The 24,893-nt window shown below is 53.0% G+C and overlaps 1 protein-coding gene across 1 annotated transcript in view; it reads right to left on the minus strand.

Moving 5' to 3' along the window:
- The window catches only part of LOC147094590 (sarcoplasmic/endoplasmic reticulum calcium ATPase 1-like), a 119,872-nt gene that overhangs the window by 4,465 nt on the left and 90,514 nt on the right, over positions 1 to 24,893 (minus strand). The window contains exons 10-12 of the mRNA XM_085974427.1: positions 15,552 to 15,640; positions 10,753 to 10,855; positions 1,656 to 1,787 (exon numbers count right to left, since the gene is read on the minus strand). Of these exons, the coding sequence (XP_085830553.1) occupies positions 1,656 to 1,787; positions 10,753 to 10,855; positions 15,552 to 15,640 (324 nt within the window). The remainder of the gene's footprint in view (positions 1 to 1,655; positions 1,788 to 10,752; positions 10,856 to 15,551; positions 15,641 to 24,893) is intronic.

A 24,893-nucleotide genomic window follows, 5' to 3' on the forward strand; every position in this document is an offset into this window, starting at 1 on the left:
CAGTACTGAGGGAGCACTGCACTGTCGGAGGGGCAGTACTGAGGGAGCGCCGCACTGTCGGAGGGTCAGTACTGAGGGAGCGCTGCACTGTCGGAGGGGCAGTACTGAGGGAGCGTTGCACTGTCGGAGGGGTGGTACTGAGGGAGCGCCGCACTGTCGGAGGTGCCGTCTTTCAGATGAGACGCTAAACCGAGGCCTCATCTGTCCTCTCAGGTGGACGTAAAAGATCCCACAACCAGCATTTCGAAGATGAGCAGGGGAGCTCTCCCTGGTGTCCTGGGGCCGGTATATATCCATCGACCAGCATCACTAAAAACAGATTATCTGGTCGTTATCACGTTGCTGTTTGTGGGAGCTTGCTGTGCGCAAATTGGCTGCCGCGTTTCCTACATTACAACATTGGCCGTGAAGTGCTTTGGGACGTCCTGAGGTTGTGAAAGGCGTGTCCAAAAAATCTATCGCTCTCCGTCTTGAATATACTTAATGACTGAGTGTCCACAGCCCACTGGGTAGAGAGTCCTGAATACTTCGGAGAGTAACCTCTCTACACCGGGGACAGTATGGACAGATTGCCTGATGGAGGGGAGTGGTGGAGATGGGGGCAGGGGTGGGGGGGGGAGGAGAAAGACTTGCAGGTAACATTCGCGCCATACATGTGCCGGGCAATGACTGTCTCCAACAAGCGAAGGTCTAACCACCGCCCCTTGACATTCAACGGCATTACCATCGCCGAATCCCCCACCATCAATATCCCGGGGGGTCACCATTGACCAGATGCTTAACTGGACCAGCGACATAAATACTGTGACAACATGAGCATGTCAGAGGCTAGGTATTCTGCGGCGAGTGTCTCACCTCCTGACTCCCCAAAGCCTTTCCACCATCTACAAGGCACAAGTCAGCAGTGTGATGGAATACTCTCCACTTGCCTGGATAAGTTGCAGCTCCAACAACACTCAAGAAGCTCGACACCATCCAGGACAAAGCAGCCCGCTTGATTGGCACCCCATCCACCACCTTAAACATTCACTCCCTCCACCACCGGCGTACCGTGGCAACAGTGTGTACCATCTACAAGATGCACTGCAGCAACTGGCCAAGGCTTCTTCGGCAGCACCTCCCAAACCCGCAGCCTCTACCACCTAGAAGGACAAGGGCAGCAGGCACATGGGAACACCACCACCTCCAAGTTCCACCTCCAAGTCACACACCATCCCGACTTGGAAATATATTGGCCGTCCCTTCATCGTTGCTGGGTCAAAATCCTGGAACTCCCTCCCTAACAGCACTGTGGGAGTACCTTCACCACACGGACTGCAGCGGGTCAAGAAGGCGGCTCACCGCCACCTTCCAAAGATGTGCGGGTTAGGTAGATTGGCTATGATAAAAATTGGCCCTTAGTGTTCGGGGGGATTAAATACGTGGGGTTACGGGGTTAGGGCTTGGGTGGGATGGCTGTCGGTGTAGGGACCGGGTGCTAGGGTTTGGATGATCAGCCATGATCTCGTTGAACGGCGGAGCAGGCTCGAAGGGCCGAATGGCCTACTCCTGCTCCTATCTTCTATGTTTCTATGTTTCTGAAGGGCAATTGGGGATGGGCGATAAATGCCGGCCTTGCCAGCGACGCTCGTATGAATAAAAAAAGACAGACTTACGGAATTGCAAGCGTTGGCGCGTTCCGACTTTGACATTGAGCGGACATCAGTATTGAACACATTCATCTTCTCCACCAGGCACACCAAGGCGGTCTCTGTAGCTTCACCCACCTTCTCAAAAACGCCTTTGGCCTGAACCGTGCGAAGCAAATACAATGAGTTAGGAGCAGAGAAGTTGAAAACAAAGGTGCGTTGCTCCGAACATAAAACACCGATTCTGCTCCAGCTGGAGTATCGAGCAGAATTCTGGGCACCGCACTACAGGAAGGACCTGAAGGATTTGGAGAGGTTACAGAAGAGATTGACTAGAATGGTTCCAGGGATGAGGGACTTCAGTGATGTGGAGAGACTGGAGAAGCTGGGGTTGTCCCCACCCAGCTTTGTATCATCAGCAAACTTGGATATATTACATTTGGTCCCTTTATCTAAATCCTGTAAATACTGACACACTCCTGGGGACTCCCTGTAAATACTGACACACTCCCGGGGACACCCCGTAAATACTGACACACTCCCGGGGACCCCCTGTAAATACTGACACACTCCCGGGGACCCCCTGTAAATACTGACACACTCCCGGGGACACCCTGTAAATACTGACACACTCCCGGGGACCCCCTGTAAACACTGACACACTCCCGGGGACCCCCTGTAAATGCTGACACACTCCCGGGGACCCCCTGTAAATACTGACACACTCCCGGGGACCCCCTGTAAATACTGACACACTCCCGGGGACCCCCTGTAAATACTGACATGCTCCCGGGGACCCCCTGTAAATACTGACTCACTCCCGGGGACCCCCTGTAAATACTGACACACTCCCGGGGACCCCCTGTAAATACTGACACACTCCCGGGGACCTCCTGTAAATACTGACACACTCCCAGGGTCCCCCTGTAAATACTGACTCACTCCCGGGGACCCCCTGTAAATACTGACACACTCCCGGGGACCCCCTGTAAATACTGACACACTCCCGGGGACCTCCTGTAAATACTGACACACTCCCAGGGTCCCCCTGTAAATACTGACACACTCCCGGGGACCCCCTGTAAATACCGACACACTCCCGGGGACCCCCTGTAAATACTGACACACTCCCGGGGACCCCCTGTAAATACTGACACACTCCCAGGGACCCCCTGTAAATACTGACACACTCCCAGGGACCCCCTGTAAATACTGACACACTCCCGGGGACTCCCTGTAAATACTGACACACTCCCGGGGAACACCCTGTAAATACTGACACACTCCCGGGGACCCCCTATAAATACTGACGCACTCTCGGGGACTCCCTGTGAATATTGACACACTCCCGGGGAACACCCTGTAAATACTAACACAATCCCGGGGACTCCCTGTTAATACTGACACACTCCCTGGGACCCCCTGTAAATACTGACACACTCCCGGGGATCCCCTGTAAATACTGACATACTCCCAGTGACCCCCTATAAATACTGACGCACTCCCGAGGACTCCCTGTAAATATTGACACACGCCCGGGGAACAACCTGTAAATACTGACACACTCCTGGGGACCCCCTGTAAATACTGACACACTCCTAGTTACCCCCTATAAATACTGACGTACTCCCGGGGACTCCCTGTAAATATTGACACACTCCCGGGGAACACCCTGTAAATACTGACACATTCCCGGGGACTCCCTGTAAATACTCACACACTCCCGGAGACACCCTGTAAATACTGACATACTCCCGGGGACCTCCTGTAAATACTGACACACTCCCGGGGACCCCCTGTAAATACTGACACACTCCCGGGAACACCCTGTAAATACTGACACACTCCCGGGGACTCCCTGTAAATACTGACACACTCCCGGGGACCCCCTGTAAATACTGACACACTCCCGGGGACCCCCTGTAAATACTGACACACTCCCGGGAACCCCCTGTAAATACTAACACACCCCCGGGGAACACCCTGTAAATACTAACACACTCCCGGGGACCCCCTGTAAATACTGACACACTCCCAGGGACTCCCTGTAAATACTGACACACTCCCGGGAACACCCTGTAAATACTGACTCACTCCCGGGGACTCCCTGTAAATACTGACACACTCCCGGGGACCCCCTGTAAATACTGACACACTCCCGGGAACCCCCTGTAAATACTAACACACCCCCGGGGAACACCCTGTAAATACTAACACACTCCCGGGGACCCCCTGTAAATACTGACACACTCCCAGGGACCCCCTGTAAATACTGACACATTCCCGGGGACCCCCTGTAAATACTGACACACTCCCAGGGACTCCCTGTAAATACTGACACATTCCCGGGGACCCCCTGTAAATACTGACACACTCCCGGGGACCCCCTGTAAATACTGGCACACTCCCAGTGACCCCCTGTAAATACTGACACACTCCCGGGGACCCCCTGTAAATACTGACACACTCCCGGGGACCCCCTGTAAATACTGGCACACTCCCAGTGACCCCCTGTAAATACTGACACACTCCCGGGGACCCCCTGTAAATACTGGCACACTCCCAGTGACCCCCTGTAAATACTGACACACTCCCGGGGACCCCCTGTAAATACTGGCACACTCCCAGTGACCCCCTGTAAATACTGACACACTCCCGGGGACTCCCTGTAAATACTGACACACTCCTGGGGACCCCCTGTAAATACTGACACACTCCCGGGGACCCCCTGTAAATACTGACACTATCCCGGGGACCCCCTGTAAATACTGACACACTCCCGGGGACCCCCTGTAAATACTGACACTATCCCGGGGACCCCCTGTAAATACTGACACTATCCCGGGGACCCCCTGTAAATACTGACACACTCCTGGGGACCCCCTGTAAATACTGACACACTCCTGGGGACCCCCTGTAAATACTGACACACCCCCGGGGAACACCCTGTAAATACTAACACACTCCCAGTGACCCCCTGTAAATACTGACACACTCCTGGGGACCCCCTGTAAATACTGACACACTCCCGGGGACCCCCTGTAAATACTGACACACTCCTGGGGACCCCCTGTAAATACTGACACTATCCCGGGGACCCCCTGTAAATACTGACACTATCCCGGGGACCCCCTGTAAATACTGACACACTCCTGGGGACCCCCTGTAAATACTGACACACCCCCGGGGACACCCTGTAAATACTGACACACTCCCAGGGACCCCCTGTAAATACTGACACACTCCCGGGGACCCCCTGTAAATACTGACACACTCCCGGGGAACCCCTGTAAATACTGACACACTCCCGGGGAACCCCTGTAAATACTGACACACTCCCGGGGAACCCCTGTAAATACTAACACACTCCCAGTGACCCCCTGTAAATACTAACACACTCCCGGGGACCCCCTGTAAATACTGACACACTCCCAGGGACTCCCTGTAAATACTGACACATTCCCGGGGACCCCCTGTAAATACTGACACACTCCCGGGGACCCCCTGTAAATACTGACACACTCCTAGTTACCCCCTATAAATACTGACGTACTCCCGGGGACTCCCTGTAAATATTGACACACTCCCGGGGAACACCCTGTAAATACTGACACACTCCTGGGGACCCCCTGTAAATACTGACACATTCCCGGGGACTCCCTGTAAATACTCACACACTCCCGGAGACACCCTGTAAATACTGACATACTCCCGGGGACCTCCTGTAAATACTGACACACTCCCGGGGACCCCCTGTAAATACTGACACACTCCCGGGAACACCCTGTAAATACTGACACACTCCCGGGGACTCCCTGTAAATACTGACACACTCCCGGGGACCCCCTGTAAATACTGACACACTCCCGGGGACCCCCTGTAAATACTGACACACTCCCGGGAACCCCCTGTAAATACTAACACACCCCCGGGGAACACCCTGTAAATACTAACACACTCCCGGGGACCCCCTGTAAATACTGACACACTCCCAGGGACTCCCTGTAAATACTGACACACTCCCGGGAACACCCTGTAAATACTGACTCACTCCCGGGGACCCCCTGTAAATACTGACACACTCCCGGGGACCCCCTGTAAATACTGACACACTCCCGGGAACCCCCTGTAAATACTAACACACCCCCGGGGAACACCCTGTAAATACTAACACACTCCCGGGGACCCCCTGTAAATACTGACACACTCCCAGGGACCCCCTGTAAATACTGACACATTCCCGGGGACCCCCTGTAAATACTGACACACTCCCAGGGACTCCCTGTAAATACTGACACATTCCCGGGGACCCCCTGTAAATACTGACACACTCCCGGGGACCCCCTGTAAATACTGGCACACTCCCGGGGACCCCCTGTAAATACTGACACACTCCCAGTGACCCCCTGTAAATACTGACACACTCCTGGGGACCCCCTGTAAATACTGACACACTCCCGGGGACCCCCTGTAAATACTGACACTATCCCGGGGACCCCCTGTAAATACTGACACACTCCCGGGGACCCCCTGTAAATACTGACACTATCCCGGGGACCCCCTGTAAATACTGACACTATCCCGGGGACCCCCTGTAAATACTGACACACTCCTGGGGACCCCCTGTAAATACTGACACACTCCTGGGGACCCCCTGTAAATACTGACACACCCCCGGGGAACACCCTGTAAATACTAACACACTCCCAGTGACCCCCTGTAAATACTGACACACTCCTGGGGACCCCCTGTAAATACTGACACACTCCCGGGGACCCCCTGTAAATACTGACACACTCCTGGGGACCCCCTGTAAATACTGACACTATCCCGGGGACCCCCTGTAAATACTGACACTATCCCGGGGACCCCCTGTAAATACTGACACACTCCTGGGGACCCCCTGTAAATACTGACACACCCCCGGGGAACACCCTGTAAATACTAACACACTCCCAGTGACCCCCTGTAAATACTAACACACTCCCGGGGACCCCCTGTAAATACTGACACACTCCCAGGGACTCCCTGTAAATACTGACACATTCCCGGGGACCCCCTGTAAATACTGACACACTCCCGGGGACCCCCTGTAAATACTGACACACTATCCGGGGACCCCGTGTTAACACTGACACACTATCCGGGGACCCCGTGTTAACACTGACACACTCCCGGGGACCGTTGTAAATAAGGATTGTCTTAAAGGGGGAGAGAGGCGGAGAGGTTTAGGGAGGGAATTGCAGAGCTCGGGGCCCAGGCAGCTGAAGGCACGGCCGCCAATGGTGGAGCGATGGAAATCGGGGGATGTGCAAGAGGCCGGAATTGGAGGAGCGCCGAGATCTTGGAGGGTTGTAAGGGGCTGGAGGAGGTCACAGAGATGGGGAGGGGGGGCGCGAGGAGACCACGGAAGGATTTGAACAGGAGGAAGGAGAATTTTAAAATCGAGGCGTTGTTGGACCGGGAGCCGATGTAGATCAGCGCGCAACAGGGGGCGATGGTGAAGGGGTCTCGCTGCGAGTTAGGACACAGGGGTCAGCAGGAGTGCGTTGGGATGGTGGAGTCTGGAGGGGACAAATGGCAAGGACGAAGTTTTCAGTTGCAGATGGGCGGAGGCTGTGAAGGAATAAACAATGTAACCTATTCAGAAAAATACACTGGGCAGGATTTTTATTGGGCCGTGGAGTCGGGATTGGAGGCCTGTGGGGGGTTAAAATCCCGCAATCGGGGGGCATGAACACATCCCGCCCCCAACCCGCCTCCATGCCAGTTTCAAAAGAGGCGGGTACTCGACCCACACTGGGACCCGCCTCCCCGAGGCGGGTAGTTTTCAGCCTAATCCCTATTTTTATTCCTGAAGTGTGGGATTCCCGACGGCTCCAAACCGCGCCAAGTTAGCGAGGCGGCCCGTCGGGCTGAAGGGCTCGGCGGGTTCGAGATGTCCGGTGTTCAGGTGAGTGATGGGTGCATGAGTGCAGAGGTAAGTGTGTTTGGTGTGTGTAAAGTGTTTAAATAAGTTTTACTTACCTTTACTTACCTTTACAGCCTTCCTTTCTTCAGGTCTCGGGAGTCCCTCATCTCACCGGCACAGAAAGCAGAATGGCCGCGAGCTGTCAAAAATTGCAGCATTCAGCTTTCTGTTCCGGGGAGATCTCTAAATCATCCTGGCAGGAAGGGATTAACTTGGAGTACAGATTGTCAGTGTTTGACAGCTTCAAACAGCTGTGAAACGCTGATATTTCATCTGTCAAAAGGTCTTGACAGATGAAATGTCAGTCTGTGACGTCACCTGTTGCCGGGTGGCCCTTAATTGGCCTGCTGAGTCCCGCTGGGCGGGCTCAACAAGGTCAATCAAGTCAAAATCGCGTGGGTTGGCTAGAACTCGATGGAGGCGGGACTACAACCCCGAAAGTTGTAGTCCCGCCTCCTACCCGACTCCTCAATGAAAATCCAGCCCAATGGCCCAGTAATTCCGGGCACACGCGTGAGTACCCCGTCCTTATTCACGCGTTGTGCCCGGAATAATTGCCGGTTTTTAGCATGCGCTGAAAACCGGCATTTCCTGTCCTCTGACCTAAGGGGTTAAGAGGCTGAAAGCATGCGCGGTATCGGGCAGCGCGTGCGACTTGGATTTCCTCTATTTTTAGAGAGTTGCGCGTGTGTAAAGGCCTCCGGTATTTACGCATTGAAAAACCACACGTAAGTACTTAGTTTTACAGGTAAGTGGTCTATTAATGCAATTGAGAATTTTTTTCCCACATGTTTGTTATCTTTAAAGAATTTACAGTAAGGTAAGTTTAGTTTTAGCCCCGATTTTTTATATAAATTTTTTTTTTTAATTTTAAAATTATTGTTTAAAATAGTTTTTCAGAGTTCTTTATGGTTCATTTAAGTAGTGCAATGTTTTTTTAAATTTTCTTTCAGGTTTAAGTAGTGTTTTGGGGCCAGGAGTTTTCATGAGTTTGACAGCTCTTACTGTCAAACTCATGAATGAACTTTTGCAACCTCCCATTGGTTGCCCTGTGCTTACGTGATCCCAGCCGGCTCATCGCACTAAGTACGCCGCTGGGTCACGCACGCACAGCGCGGCAGGACCTCAAGCGGGCCAGTCAGAGGAAATGCAATGCGGGCCAGAATTAAAATGTCAGCGCGCCGGGTATGTGAACATCGGGGGCTTGCACGCGCGGCAAGCTCCCGATCCTCATTTCAGGGCCATTATCTTATGAAGGCGTTCTGGCCTTATTAAAACATGACGAACTGGGTTTGGAAATTTAGAAACCTAACTATGAAATAGCTATGAAAGCATTCTGGATATTGAGATAAAAGAGTTGTTGATCCTGAATAAATAACCTTATTGAAACAGAAGGTGAATGGCTCCGATAAGCTGACCTTTTGGGAACAAAACAATGGTTCACCCTGGATAAGGTGTTCTAATTTAAACTTCGTAAAGATGGCACATAAGATAAGGAACACCTGCCGTTCACGCCGTTTTTATATGGTGACCCTAGAACACCTGGAGATGAGACAAGATTCTGGCTGAGGTGGCAGTAAGAGTTGCAGAGGTCGGCAGAAAGATGAATAGAGATAATTAACTTGCATCAACAGAAAACCTTAAAGGAAATACCACTGGAAAAGGGTATAAATATTGAACTCTCAAATGGGATATCAGACTCGCTTTAATCGGGCAAAGCGATTCCTGGCTTCAGAGGCGGCTCTGTAGCCTACCACTCTTTGTACCTCAGGGATCAAAGGTATTTTGATATTGATGGATATCCTGTATAGAGAACTTTAAGAACTGTGATACTGCAGGGAAATTAAGATTTAAAAGTAAGATTCTCTGTTAAAAAGATAGTATGTTTTCTCTTTTTAGAATTGTTAATGTTGCGATTGACTGATTCACCAACTGTAAATTGCATGTCAGTTCTTTAATAAATTATTATATTTTTAGAATTGTCTCACATAAGACTTCTGTATCAAACTCGCAAACTCAATCTCTGTACAGTCTTTGCTGAGGAGTTGCAGAATTCTGGGGGAGTTTTCTGGACCCTCATAATATCCGGGTCGTTACAGTCTGGCTAAACTTAATATTGGCCCAGAAATTCGGGTCTCCGCGGGTGAGTACGCACGGGGTACTCACGCGTAGGCCCAACGAAAGTGCTGGTTTCCTGCATGCACTGCGCATGCGCGGGAAACCGGCACTTCCGTTCCCCTGAAAGAAGGGGTTCAGAGGCGGAACGCGTGCGTTGGAGAGGCGGCGCGTGCGCATCGAACTTACGTTTTTTTTGCGGGTTTTCCCCGGAGGGTAAGTCTCCAGAAGTTAGACATGTAAAAAACAGTCGCAGGGCCTACTTTTTACAAGGTAAGTGGTGAATTAATTAAAATTAAAACATTTTTTCCACAGGTTTATTATTTTTAAATACTTTAAAGAAAGGTAAGTTTATTTTTAGCTCCGTTAGAAAATGTAATTCATTTTTTCAAAAATTTAAATTATCGTTTAAAATAGTTATTTCATGTAATTTATAGTTTATTTAAAAATGTGATTAAAAAAAAAATTATTTGAGGTTTTAGTGATGTTTTGGGGCTTATAGTATTTATAGGTTTGACAGCTCTTCCTGTCAAACTTATGAATGAAGCATTCCCTGCTACCATTGGCTCACGTGATCCCAGGGGACGCACATCGAACTAACTGCGCCCCCGGGATACACAAGCACTGTGCGCCGGCAGTTGGAGGAGGCCCAGGATCGGAATCCCACGGGAGCCCAGAGCTGAACGGCCGGCGCGCAAGGTAAGCGCAGGTCGGGGGCTTGCACCCGCGGGAAGTCCCCGACCCGAATTTCTGGAAAGCACTATCTGGTGGACGGTAACATTTTCAGGTTGTTCCTTTCCTTTAAGGGAGAGATAGTCCGGACCTTTTGACCCAATTGAGCGTCTTTAGGATTCGGCTAGCTCAAACTTTAGTTGAAAGTGATCGTCTGGGGAATACGCCTGATCCGGGGTAAGCCCTAAAGGGGCTAGGACTAGTAATTATCCCTTCAAGGCAGGAGCGGAGACCGGCGATGTTACGGAGCTGGTGGGAACTGCCTGACTAGATGCTTCTTGTCCTACCTTTCCCCAGGTCACTCACCTCGTTAAAGTCGAGGGACGAGTCGTTGCAGAGGGCACAGATGGTTGCAAGTTCCACCAGGCCGTCGTACTGCCCGCTTTTGACAGTTTTTTCATTCCTCTGCCTGGTGAGCATAACAGAATGGGGGGCCGTGAAATTTCCTGAGGAGCAGAAACTCAGCTATTTCCCGATACACGACCTCGGGATGTCCCAAAGCGCCTTTCACCACCTCAGTACTGCCCCTCCGACAGTGCGCCGTTCCCTCAGTACTGCCTCTCTGACAGTGCGGCACTCCCTCAGTACTGCCCCTCCGACAGTGTGGCGCTCTCTCAGTACTGCCCCTCTGACAGTGCGGCGCTCCCTCAGTACCGCCCCTCCGACAGTGCGCCGCTCCCTCAGTACCGCCCCTCCGACAGTGCGGCGCCCCCTCAGTACTGCCCCTCCGACAATGCGGTGCTCCCTCAGTACCGCCCCTCCGACAGTGCGGCACTCCCCCAGTACTGCTCCTCCGACAGTGCAGCGCTCCCTCAGTACTGCCTCTCCGACAGTGCGGCGCTCCCTCAGTACTGCCCCTCCGACAGTGCGGCGCACCCTCAGTACTGCCCCTCCGACAGTGTGGCGCTCCCTCAGTACTGCCCCTCCGACAGTGCGGTGCTCCCTCAGTACTGCCCCTTCGATAGTGCGGCACTCCCCCAGTACTGCCCCTCCGACAGTGCAGCGCTCCCTCAGTACCGCCCCTCCGACGGTGCGGCGCTCCCTCAGTACCGCCCCTCTGACAGTGCGGTGCTCCCTCAGTACCGCCCCTCCGACAGTGCGGCGCTCCTTTAGTACTGCCCCTCCGACAGTGCGGCGCTCCCTCAGTACTGCCCCTCCAACAGTGCGGCGCTCCCTCAGTACTGCCCCTCCGACAGTGCAGCGCTCCCTCAGTACTGCCCCTCCGATGGTGCAGCGCTCCCTCAGTACTTCCCCTCCGACAGTGCGGCGCTCCCTCAGTACTGCCCCTCCGACAGTGCGGCGCTCCCTCAGTACTGCCCCTCCGACAGTGCGGCGCACCCTCAGTACCGCCCCTCTGACAGTGCAGCGCTCCCTCAGTACTGCCCCTCCGACAGTGCGGCGCTCCCTCAGTACTGCCCCTCCGACAGTGCGGCGCTCCCTCAGTACTGCCCCTCCGACAGTGCGGCGCTCCCTCAGTACTGCCCCTCCGACAGTGCGGCGCTCCCTCAGTACTGCCCCTCCGACAGTGCGGCGCTCCCTCAGTACTGCCCCTCCGACAGTGCGGCGCTCCCTCAGTACTGCCCCTCCGACAGTGCGGCGCTCTCTCAGTACTGCCCCTCCGACAGTGCGGCGCACCCTCAGTACTGCCCCTCCGACAGTGCGGCGCACCCTCAGTACTGCCCCTCCGACAGTGCGGCGCTCCCTCAGTACTGCCCCTCCGACAGTGCGGCGCTCCCTCAGTACTGCCCCTCCGACAGTGCGGCGCACCCTCAGTACTGCCCCTCCGACAGTGTGGCACTCCCTCAGTACTGCCCCTCCGACAGTGTGGCACTCCCTCAGTACTGCCCCTCCGACAGTGCGGCGCTCCCTCAGTACTGCCCCTCCGACAGTGCGGCGCACCCTCAGTACTGCCCCTCCGACAGTGTGGCGCTCCCTCAGTACTGTCCCTCCGACAGTGCGGCGCTCCCTCAGTACTGCCCCTCCGACAGTGTGGCGCTCCCTTAGCACTGCCCCTCCGACAGTGCGGCGCACCCTCAGTACTGCCCCTCCGACAGTGTGGCGCTCCCTCAGTACTGTCCCTCCGACAGTGCGGCGCTCCCTCAGCACTGCCCCTCCGACAGTGCGGCGCTCCCTCAGTACTGCCCCTCTGACAGTGCAGCGCTCCCTCAGTACTGCCCCTCTGACAGTGCAGCGCACCCTCAGTACTGCCCCTCCGACAGTGCAGCGCTCCCTCAGTACCGCCCCTCCCACAGTGCAGCGCTCCCTCAGTACTGCCCCTCCGACAGTGCGGCGCTCCCTCAGTACTGCCCCTCCGACAGTGCGGCACTCCCTCAGTACTGCCCCTCCGACAGTGCGGCGCTCCCTCAGTACTGCCCCTCCGACAGTGCGGCGCTCCCTCAGTACTGCCCCTCCGACAGTGCGGCGCTCCCTCAGTACTGCCCCTCCGACAGTGTGGCGCTCCCTCAGTACTGCCCCTCCGACAGTGTGGCGCTCCCTCAGTACTGCCCCTCCGACAGTGCGGCGCTCCCTCAGTACTGCCCCTCCGACAGTGTGGCGCTCCCTCAGTACTGCCTCTCCGACAGTGTGGCGCTCCCTCAGTACTGCCCCTCCGACAGTGCAGCGCTCCCTCAGTACTGCCCCTCCGACAGTGTGGCGCTCCCTTAGCACTGGCAACCGGGAGTGCCGGCTACAGAAGGTCAAGGGTTCAAGCCCCATTCCAGAGACTTGATGACCCATGATCCAGGCCAGGAGTCTCAGTGAACACTGAATCTAGCTACGACGGAAGGGCTTAGGTGGTGCAGTGGTTCTGTTACTGGACTAATAATCCCGTACAGCGTAAGTTCAATTCTCACCATGGCGGTTTCAGATTTTGAATTCAGTTACAAATATATCGGAAATGAAATGCCTGTCTCAGGAAAGTGAGCGTGATGTTGGCGGATTGTCGTAAAAATTGTCGGTTCACTGATGTCTCCTTTTAGGGAAGGATGCCTGCCCTGCTTACCCGGTCTGGGCCTACATGTGACTCCAGTCCCACACCAACATGGTCGACTCTTAACTGCCCCTCTGGAGTCTACCTGCCAAGTCTCTCGGTCGTATCCAAGCGAGCATTTCAAGAATAAGGCCCACCACCATCCAACCTTCTCAAGGGCAGCTAGGGGAGACGGGCAATAAATGCCGGCCTTGCCAGCGACGCCCAGGTCCCAGCCCAACGCTGCCAGGCCCAGCTGGAGCCCTGTGTCCAACTTCTGGGCACCGCACTTAAGGAAGGACGCGAAGGCTTTGGAGAGGGTGCAGAGGAGATTGACTAGAACGGTTCCTGGGATGCGGGATTGCAGTTACGTGGAGATCCTGGAGGAGCTGGGGTTGTTCTCCTTGGAGCAGAGAAGGTTAAGGGGAGATTGACCAGAATGGTACCAGTGGATGAGGGACTTCAGTGATGTGGAGAGACTGGAGAAGCTGGGGTTGTTCTCCTTAGAGCAGAGAAGGTTAAGGGGAGATTGACCAGAATGGTACCAGGGATGAGGGACTTCAGTGATGTGGAGAGACTGGAGAAGCTGGGATTGTTCTCCTTAGAGCAGAGAAGGTTAAGGGGAGATTGACCAGAATGGTACCAGGGACGAGGGACTTCAGTGATGTGGAGAGACTGGAGAAGCTGGGGTTGTTCTCCTTGGAGCAGAGAAGGTTAAGGGAGAGATTGACCAGAATGGTACCAGGGACGAGGGACTTCAGTGATGTGGAGAGACTGGAGAAGCTGGGATTGTTCTCCTTAGAGCAGAGAAGGTTAAGGGAGAGATTGACCAGAATGGTACCAGGGACGAGGGACTTCAGTGATGTGGAGAGACTGGAGAAGCTGGGGTAGTTCTCCTTAGAGCAGAGAAGGTTAAGGGAGAGATTGACCAGAATGGTACCAGTGGATGAGGGACTTCAGTGATGTGGAGAGACTGGAGAAGCTGGGATTGTTCTCCTTAGAGCAGAGAAGGTTAAGGGAGAGATTGACCAGAATGGTACCAGGGACGAGGGACTTCAGTGATGTGGAGAGACTGGAGAAGCTGGGATTGTTCTCCTTAGAGCAGAGAAGGTTAAGGGAGAGATTGACCAGAATGGTACCAGGGACGAGGGACTTCAGTGATGTGGAGAGACTGGAGAAGCTGGGATTGTTCTCCTTAGAGCAGAGAAGGTTAAGGGAGAGATTGACCAGAATGGTACCAGGGACGAGGGACTTCAGTGATGTGGAGAGACTGGAGAAGCTGGGATTGTTCTCCTTAGAGCAGAGAAGGTTAAGGGGGAGATTTGGTGTTCAAAATCATGAAGGGTTTAGGTAGAGTAAATAACGAGAAACTCTTTCCAATGGCTGAGGGGTCGATCACCAGAGGACACAGATTTAAGGCGATTGGCAAAATATCAGAGGTGACATGAGGAAAACCTTTTTATGCAGCGAATGGCGAGGATCTGGAATGCCCTGCCTGATAGGGTGGTGGAGACAGATTCAATAGCAGCCTTCAAAAGGGAATTGGATAAATACTTGAAGGGGAAAATAATTGCAGCGATCTGGGGAAAAAGCGGCGGAGGGGGACTGACTGGATCGCTCTTCGACAGAGCCGGTGCAGACTCGATGGGCCGAATGGCCTGCTTCCGTGCTGTACTATTCTACGATTCTATCCCAAGTATGAAGGGAAGGGGGATTTGCATGGTGGGTGTGATGAAATATTCCATTCATCACTCATCAGTATTTCTCTGCCTGTGACTGTGGTTGGTTTCAGTTTCATTTCCATTGTATTGTACTGTGTGTAGGGCTCCGCCCATACCTGGCTCCTATGTAAGCTGGCCCAGCCTGCAGCACATCCAGTAAGGCAGACCTCTGGATGGAAGATACATTCTCCTCTGTGTGTTACCTTCTAAGTCAATAAAAGCCTTGTTTTGTTTCGCTAACATCGAGTCTCGGATCTATTGAGGCACATCAGTGGGAAGGGTGGGAAGGGTGGTCTGGTGCGGCCAAGCTTGTCCCACGCCCCCTCCTCCCCTCCCCGGACTCCCTGACCTAAACTGGTCAACCGCGACCCTTCAACGCGAAGCCACGCTGAACCATCTTGAAGAAGGCAACTCACACTTCTCCCTCCGGGGCGTAGGTGGACCCAGAGATGGTAAACTCGTTTAAGGTGCACACATCTCCCTCGACTTTATCGAGAACGAACATCTAGGAGAAGAAGCAGACAAGAAAATGGTGGACACATGACAGTAACAACTTGTATTTATATAGCGCCTTTAACGTAGTAAAACGTCCCCATGGCCCTTCACAGGTGCATAAGTCAGACAAAGCTTTGACACCGAGCGACATAAGCAGATATTAGTGACAGGTGACCAAAAGCTTGGTCAACAGGATCAAAGGGACCTTGGTGTGCATGTACACAGGTCCCTGAAGGCAGCAGGACAGGTAGATAAGGTGGTTCAGAAGGCATATGGGATACTTGCCTTCATTAGCCGAGGCATAGAATATAAGAGCAGGGAGGTTATGATGGAGCTGTACAAAGTGCTAGTTAGGCCACAGCTGGAATACTGTGTGCAGTTCTGGTCGCCACACTATAGGAAGGATGTGATTGCATTGGAGAGGGTGCAGAGGAGATTCACCAGGGTGTTACCTGGGCTGGAGCGCTTCAGCTATGAGGAGAGACTGGACAGGCTGGGGTTGTTTTCCTTAGAGCAGAGAAGGCTGAGGGGGGGACCCGATTGAGGTGCACAAAATTATGAGGGGCATAGATAGGGTAGGTAGAAAGGAACTTTTCCCCTTAGTAGAGGGGTCAATAACCAGGGGGCATAGTTTCAAGGTAAGGGGCAGGAGGTTTAGAGGGGATTTGAGGAAAAACTTTTTCACCCAGAGGGTGGTTGGAATCTGGAACTCACTGCCTGAAAGGGTGGTAGAGGCAGGAACCCTCACAACATTCAAGAAGCATTTAGATGAGCACTTGAAACGCCATAGCATACAAGGCTACGGACCAAGTGCTGGAAAATGGGATTAGATTAGACAGGGCTTGATGGCCGGCGTGGACACGATGGGCCGAAGGGCGTCTTTCTGTGCTGTATAACACTATGACTCTCTGACTCGGTAGGTTTTAAGGAGCGTCTTAAAGGAGGAGAGAGAGGTGGAGAGGTTTAGAGGGAATTCCAGAGCTCGGGGCCCTGGCAGCTGAAAGCATGGCCACCAATGTTAAATCGGTGGGATGCGCAAGAGACCAGAATTGGAGGAGCGCAGAGATCTCGGAGGGTTGCAGGGGCTGGAGGAGGTTACAGAGATAGGGAGGGTTTTAGGGGCTGGAGGAGGTTACAGAGATAGGGAGGGTTGTAGGGCTTAAGGTGGTTACAGTGATAGGGAGGGTTGTAGGGGCTGGAGGAGGTTACAGAGATAGGGAAGGTTGTAGGAGCTGGAGGAGGTTACAGTGATAGGGAGGGGTGTACGGGTTGGAGGAGGTTACAGAGATAGGGAGGGGTGTAGCGGCTGGAGGAGGTTACAGAGATAGGGAGCGTGGTAGGGGCTGGAGGAGGTTACAGAGATAGGGAGGGGTGTAGGGGCTGGAGGTGGTTACAGAGATAGGGAGTGTTATAGGGGGCTGGAGGAGGTTACAGAGATAGGGAGGGTGTAGGGGCTGGAGGAGGTTACAGAGATAGGGAGGGTTTTAGGGGCTGGAGGAGGTTACAGAGATAGGGAGGGTGGTAGGGGCTGGAGGAGGTTACAGAGATAGGGAGGGTTGTAGGGCTTAAGGTGGTTACAGTGATAGGGAGGGTTGTAGGGGCTGGAGGAGGTTACAGAGATAGGGAAGGTTGTAGGAGCTGGAGGAGGTTACAGTGATAGGGAGGGGTGTACGGGTTGGAGGAGGTTACAGAGATAGGGAGGGGTGTAGCGGCTGGAGGAGGTTACAGAGATAGGGAGCGTGGTAGGGGCTGGAGGAGGTTACAGAGATAGGGAGGGGTGTAGGGGCTGGAGGTGGTTACAGAGATAGGGAGTGTTATAGGGGGCTGGAGGAGGTTACAGAGATAGGGAGGGTGTAGGGGCTGGAGGAGGTTACAGAGATAGGGAAGGTTGTAGGGGCTGGAGGAGGTTACAGAGATAGGGAGTGTTGTAGGGGCTGGAGGAGGTTACAGAGATAGGGAGGATTGTACGGGCTGGAGGAGTTTACAGAGATAGGGAGGGTTGTAGGGGCTGGAGGAGGTTACAGTGATAGGGAGGGGTGTAGGGGCTGGAGGTGGTTACAGAGATAGGGAGTGTTATAGGGGGCTGGAGGAGGTTACAGAGATAGGGAGGGTGTAGGGGCTGGAGGAGGTTACAGAGATAGGGAAGGTTGTAGGGGCTGGAGGAGGTTACAGAGATAGGGAGTGTTGTAGGGGCTGGAGGAGGTTACAGAGATAGGGAGGATTGTACGGGCTGGAGGAGTTTACAGAGATAGGGAGGGTTGTAGGGGCTGGAGGAGGTTACAGTGATAGGGAGGGGTGTAGGGGCTGGAGGTGGTTACAGAGATAGGGAGGGGTGTAGGGGCTGGAGGAGGGTACAGAGATAGGGAGGGCTGTAGGGGCTGGAGGAGGTTACAGAGATAGGGAGGGTTGTAGGGGCTGGAGGAGGTTACAGAGATAGGAAGGGGTGTAGGGGCTGGAGGAGGTTACAGAGATAGGGAGGGGTGTAGCGGCTGGAGGAGGTTACAGAGATAGGGAGGGTGGGGTGGGGGGAGGGGGGTGAGGAGGTCGTGGAGGGATTTGAATACAAGGATGAGAATTTTAAAATTGAGGCGCTGCTGGAACAGGAGCCAATGCAGGTCAGCGAGCACAGCGGGGTGGCGTGTGAGCGGGACTTGTTGCGAGTTAGGGCACGGGACAAGCAGAGATTTGGATGAGTTGTTGGTTATGGAGGGTGCAAGTTGGGAGGCCGGCCAGGTGAGCATTGGAATAATCAAGTCTAGGGGTATTATAATAGGCTTGTCCGCAAAGTTGAAGGCCGTGTCAGAAGGTAGAGTGGCGGCCTGGTTGGGAAATTGGCCACGGGGCAGAAAGCAGAGAGTCGCGGTGAATGTTTTTTTGTCGGACTGGAGTGAGATATACAGTGGTGATCCCCAGGGCTCGCTATGAGGACCACTGCTCCTTTTGATATATTATTATTGACCTGGACTTGAGGACACAGGGCGTAAGTTCAAAGTTTGCAGATGACACGAGCCTCGGAAATGTAGTAAACAGCGGGGAGGACAGTAACAGACTTCAGGAGGACACAGACAGACTGGTGAAATGGGCAGACACGTGGCAGATGCAGTTTAACGCAGAGAATTGTGAAATGCTTACATTTTGGTAGGGAGAATGAGGAGAGGTAATGTAAACTAAACGGTACAATTTTAAAGTGGGTGCAGGAACAGAAAGACCCTGGTTCGACCCCAGCTGGGGTCTTGTGTCCAATTCTGGGCACCGCACTTTAGGAAGGATGTCAAGGCCTTGGAGAGGGTGCGGAGGAGATTGACCAGAATGGTACCGGGGATGAGGGACTTCAGTGATGTGGAGAGACTGGAGAAGCTGGGATTGTTCTCCTTAGAGCAGAGAAGGTTAAGGGGAGATTGACCAGAATGGTACCAGGGGATGGGGGACTTCAGTGATGTGGAGAGACTGGAGAAGCTGGGATTGTTCTCCTTAGAGCAGAGGAGGTTAAGGGAGAGATTGACCAGAATGGTACCAGGGATGAGGAACTTCAGTGATGTGGAGAGACTGGAGAAGCTGGGATTGTTCTCCTTGGAGCAGAGGAGGTTAAGGAGAGATTGACCAGAATGGTACCAGGGGATGGGGGACTTCAGTGATGTGGAGAGACTGGAGAAGCTGGGATTGTTCTCCTTAGAGCAGAGAAGGTTAAGGGGAGATTGACCAGAATGGTACCAGGGGATGGGGGACTTCAGTGATGTGGAGAGACTGGAGAAGCTGGGATTGTTCTCCTTAGAGCAGAGGAGGTTAAGGGAGAGATTGACCAGAATGGTACCAGGGATGAGGAACTTCAGTGATGTGGAGAGACTGGAGAAGCTGGGATTGTTCTCCTTGGAGCAGAGGAGGTTAAGGAGAGATTGACCAGAATGGTACCAGGGATGAGGGACTTCAGTGATGTGGAGAGACTGGAGAAGCTGGGGTTGTTCTCCTTAGAGCAGAGAAGGTTAAGGGGAGATTGACCAGAATGGTACCAGGGACGAGGGACTTCAGTGATGTGGAGAGACTGGAGAAGCTGGGGTTGTTCTCCTTAGAGCAGAGGAGGTTAAGGAGAGATTGACCAGAATGGTACCAGGGATGAGGGACTTCAGTGATGTGGAGAGACTGGAGAAGCTGGGGTTGTTCTCCGTAGAGCAGAGAAGGTTAAGGGAGAGATTGACCAGAATGGTACCAGGGGATGAGGGACTTCAGTGATGTGGAGAGACTGGAGAAGCTGGGATTGTTCTCCTTAGAGCAGAGAAGGTTAAGGGGAGATTGACCAGAATGGTACCAGGGATGAGGGACTTCAGTGATGTGGAGAGACTGGAGAAGCTGGGGTTGTTCTCCTTAGAGCAGAGGAGGTTAAGGAGAGATTGACCAGAATGGTACCAGGGATGAGGGACTTCAGTGATGTGGAGAGACTGGAGAAGCTGGGATTGTTCTCCTTAGAGCAGAGAAGGTTAAGGGGAGATTGACCAGAATGGTACCAGGGGATGAGGGACTTCAGTGATGTGGAGAGACTGGAGAAGCTGGGATTGTTCTCCTTAGAGCAGAGGAGGTTAAGGGAGAGATTGACCAGAATGGTACCAGGGATGAGGAACTTCAGTGATGTGGAGAGACTGGAGAAGCTGGGATTGTTCTCCTTGGAGCAGAGGAGGTTAAGGAGAGATTGACCAGAATGGTACCAGGGATGAGGGACTTCAGTGATGTGGAGAGACTGGAGAAGCTGGGGTTGTTCTCCTTAGAGCAGAGAAGGTTAAGGGAGAGATTGACCAGAATGGTACCAGGGGATGAGGGACTTCAGTGATGTGGAGAGACTGGAGAAGCTGGGATTGTTCTCCTTAGAGCAGAGAAGGTTAAGGGGAGATTGACCAGAATGGTACCAGGGATGAGGGACTTCAGTGATGTGGAGAGACTGGAGAAGCTGGGGTTGTTCTCCTTAGAGCAGAGGAGGTTAAGGAGAGATTGACCAGAATGGTACCAGGGATGAGGGACTTCAGTGATGTGGAGAGACTGGAGAAGCTGGGGTTGTTCTCCTTAGAGCAGAGAAGGTTAAGGGAGAGATTGACCAGAATGGTACCAGGGATGAGGGACTTCAGTTACGTGGAGAGACTGGAGAAGCTGGGGTTGTTCTCCTTAGAGCAGAGAAGGTTAAGGGAGAGATTGACCAGAATGGTACCAGGGATGAGGGACTTCAGTGATGTGGAGAGACTGGAGAAGCTGGGATTGTTCTCCTTAGAGCAGAGAAGGTTAAGGGGAGATTGACCAGAATGGTACCAGGGATGAGGGACTTCAGTGATGTGGAGAGACTGGAGAAGCTGGGGTTGTTCTCCTTAGAGCAGAGAAGGTTAAGGGAGAGATTGACCAGAATGGTACCAGGGATGAGGGACTTCAGTGATGTGGAGAGACTGGAGAAGCTGGGATTGTTCTCCTTAGAGCAGAGAAGGTTAAGGGAGAGATTGACCAGAATGGTACCAGGGATGAGGGACTTCAGTGATGTGGAGAGACTGGAGAAGCTGGGGTTGTTCTCCTTAGAGCAGAGAAGGTTAAGGGGAGATTGAACAGAATGGTACCAGGAATGAGGGACTTCAGTGATGTGGAGAGACTGGAGAAGCTGGGATTGTTCTCCTTAGAGCAGAGAAGGTTAAGGGGAGATTGACCAGAATGGTACCAGGGGATGAGGGGCTTCAGTGATGTGGAGAGACTGGAGAAGCTGGGATTGTTCTCCTTAGAGCAGAGAAGGTTAAGGGAGAGATTGACCAGAATGGTACCAGGGGATGAGGGGCTTCAGTGATGTGGAGAGACTGGAGAAGCTGGGGTTGTTCTCCTTAGAGCAGAGAAGGTTAAGGGGAGATTGACCAGAATGGTACCAGGGGATGAGGGGCTTCAGTGATGTGGAGAGACTGGAGAAGCTGGGGTTGTTCTCCTTAGAGCAGAGAAGGTTAAGGGGAGATTGACCAGAATGGTACCAGGGATGAGGGACTTCAGTGATGTGGAGAGACTGGAGAAGCTGGGGTTGTTCTCCTTAGAGCAGAGACGGTTAAGGGAGAGATTGACCAGAATGATTCCAGGGATGAGGGACTTCAGTGATGTGGAGAGACTGGAGAAGCTGGGGTTGTTCTCCTTAGAGCAGAGAAGGTTAAGGGGAGATTGACCAGAATGGTACCAGGGATGAGGGACTTCAGTGATGTGGAGAGACTGGAGAAGCTGGGGTTGTTCTCCTTAGAGCAGAGAAAGTTAAGGGGAGATTGATCGGAATGGTACCAGGGGATGAGGGACTTCAGTGATGTGGAGAGACTGGAGAAGCTGGGGTTGTTCTCCTTAGAGCAGAGAATGTTAAGGGGAGATTGACCAGAATGGTACCAGGGATGAGGGACTTCAGTGATGTGGAGAGACTGGAGAAGCTGGGATTGTTCTCCTTACAGCAGAGAAGGTTAAGGGGAGATTGACCAGAATGGTACCAGGGATGAGGGGCTTCAGTGATGTGGAGAGACTGGAGAAGCTGGGATTGTTCTCCTTAGAGCAGAGGAGGTTAAGGGAGAGATTGACCAGAATGGTACCAGGGATGAGGAACTTCAGTGATGTGGAGAGACTGGAGAAGCTGGGATTGTTCTCCTTGGAGCAGAGGAGGTTAAGGAGAGATTGACCAGAATGGTACCAGGGATGAGGGACTTCAGTGATGTGGAGAGACTGGAGAAGCTGGGGTTGTTCTCCTTAGAGCAGAGAAGGTTAAGGGAGAGATTGACCAGAATGGTACCAGGGGATGAGGGACTTCAGTGATGTGGAGAGACTGGAGAAGCTGGGATTGTTCTCCTTAGAGCAGAGAAGGTTAAGGGGAGATTGACCAGAATGGTACCAGGGATGAGGGACTTCAGTGATGTGGAGAGACTGGAGAAGCTGGGGTTGTTCTCCTTAGAGCAGAGGAGGTTAAGGAGAGATTGACCAGAATGGTACCAGGGATGAGGGACTTCAGTGATGTGGAGAGACTGGAGAAGCTGGGGTTGTTCTCCTTAGAGCAGAGAAGGTTAAGGGAGAGATTGACCAGAATGGTACCAGGGATGAGGGACTTCAGTTACGTGGAGAGACTGGAGAAGCTGGGGTTGTTCTCCTTAGAGCAGAGAAGGTTAAGGGAGAGATTGACCAGAATGGTACCAGGGATGAGGGACTTCAGTGATGTGGAGAGACTGGAGAAGCTGGGATTGTTCTCCTTAGAGCAGAGAAGGTTAAGGGGAGATTGACCAGAATGGTACCAGGGATGAGGGACTTCAGTGATGTGGAGAGACTGGAGAAGCTGGGGTTGTTCTCCTTAGAGCAGAGAAGGTTAAGGGAGAGATTGACCAGAATGGTACCAGGGATGAGGGACTTCAGTGATGTGGAGAGACTGGAGAAGCTGGGATTGTTCTCCTTAGAGCAGAGAAGGTTAAGGGAGAGATTGACCAGAATGGTACCAGGGATGAGGGACTTCAGTGATGTGGAGAGACTGGAGAAGCTGGGGTTGTTCTCCTTAGAGCAGAGAAGGTTAAGGGGAGATTGAACAGAATGGTACCAGGAATGAGGGACTTCAGTGATGTGGAGAGACTGGAGAAGCTGGGATTGTTCTCCTTAGAGCAGAGAAGGTTAAGGGGAGATTGACCAGAATGGTACCAGGGGATGAGGGGCTTCAGTGATGTGGAGAGACTGGAGAAGCTGGGATTGTTCTCCTTAGAGCAGAGAAGGTTAAGGGAGAGATTGACCAGAATGGTACCAGGGGATGAGGGGCTTCAGTGATGTGGAGAGACTGGAGAAGCTGGGGTTGTTCTCCTTAGAGCAGAGAAGGTTAAGGGGAGATTGACCAGAATGGTACCAGGGGATGAGGGGCTTCAGTGATGTGGAGAGACTGGAGAAGCTGGGGTTGTTCTCCTTAGAGCAGAGAAGGTTAAGGGGAGATTGACCAGAATGGTACCAGGGATGAGGGACTTCAGTGATGTGGAGAGACTGGAGAAGCTGGGGTTGTTCTCCTTAGAGCAGAGACGGTTAAGGGAGAGATTGACCAGAATGATTCCAGGGATGAGGGACTTCAGTGATGTGGAGAGACTGGAGAAGCTGGGGTTGTTCTCCTTAGAGCAGAGAAGGTTAAGGGGAGATTGACCAGAATGGTACCAGGGATGAGGGACTTCAGTGATGTGGAGAGACTGGAGAAGCTGGGGTTGTTCTCCTTAGAGCAGAGAAAGTTAAGGGGAGATTGATCGGAATGGTACCAGGGGATGAGGGACTTCAGTGATGTGGAGAGACTGGAGAAGCTGGGGTTGTTCTCCTTAGAGCAGAGAATGTTAAGGGGAGATTGACCAGAATGGTACCAGGGATGAGGGACTTCAGTGATGTGGAGAGACTGGAGAAGCTGGGATTGTTCTCCTTACAGCAGAGAAGGTTAAGGGGAGATTGACCAGAATGGTACCAGGGATGAGGGGCTTCAGTGATGTGGAGAGACTGGAGAAGCTGGGATTGTTCTCCTTAGAGCAGAGAAGGTTAAGGGGAGATTGACCAGAATGGTACCAGGGATGAGGGACTTCAGTGATGTGGAGAGACTGGAGAAGCTGGGGTTGTTCTCCTTAGAGCAGAGAAAGGTAAGGGGAGATTGATCGGAATGGTACCAGGGGATGAGGGACTTCAGTGATGTGGAGAGACTGGAGAAGCTGGGGTTGTTCTCCTTAGAGCAGAGAATGTTAAGGGGAGATTGACCAGAATGGTACCGGGGATGAGGGTCTTCAGTGATGTGGAGAGACTGGAGAAGCTGGGGTTGTTCTCCTTAGAGCAGAGAAGGTTAAGGGGAGATTGACCAGAATGGTACCAGGGATGAGGGACTTCAGTGATGTGGAGAGACTGGAGAAGCTGGGGTTGTTCTCCTTAGAGCAGAGAAGGTTAAGGGGAGATTGATCGGAATGGTACCAGGGGATGAGGGACTTCAGTGATGTGGAGAGACTGGAGAAGCTGGGGTTGTTCTCCTTAGAGCAGAGAAGGTTAAGGGGAGATTGACCAGAATGGTTCCAGGGATGAGGGACTTCAGTGATGTGGAGAGACTGGAGAAGCTGGGGTTGTTCTCCTTAGAGCAGAGAAGGTTAAGGGGAGATTGACCAGAATGATTCCAGGGATGAGGGTCTTCAGTGATGTGGAGAGACTGGAGAAGCTGGGGTTGTTCTCCTTAGAGCAGAGAAGGTTAAGGGAGAGATTGACCAGAATGGTACCAGGGATGAGGGACTTCAGTGATGTGGAGA

The sequence above is a fragment of the Somniosus microcephalus genome, unplaced genomic scaffold, assembly GCF_052327205.1.
Source record: "Somniosus microcephalus isolate GS21.2 unplaced genomic scaffold, FLI_Smic_1.0 unresolved_chr1, whole genome shotgun sequence".
Taxonomy (NCBI): Eukaryota; Metazoa; Chordata; class Chondrichthyes; order Squaliformes; family Somniosidae; genus Somniosus; species Somniosus microcephalus.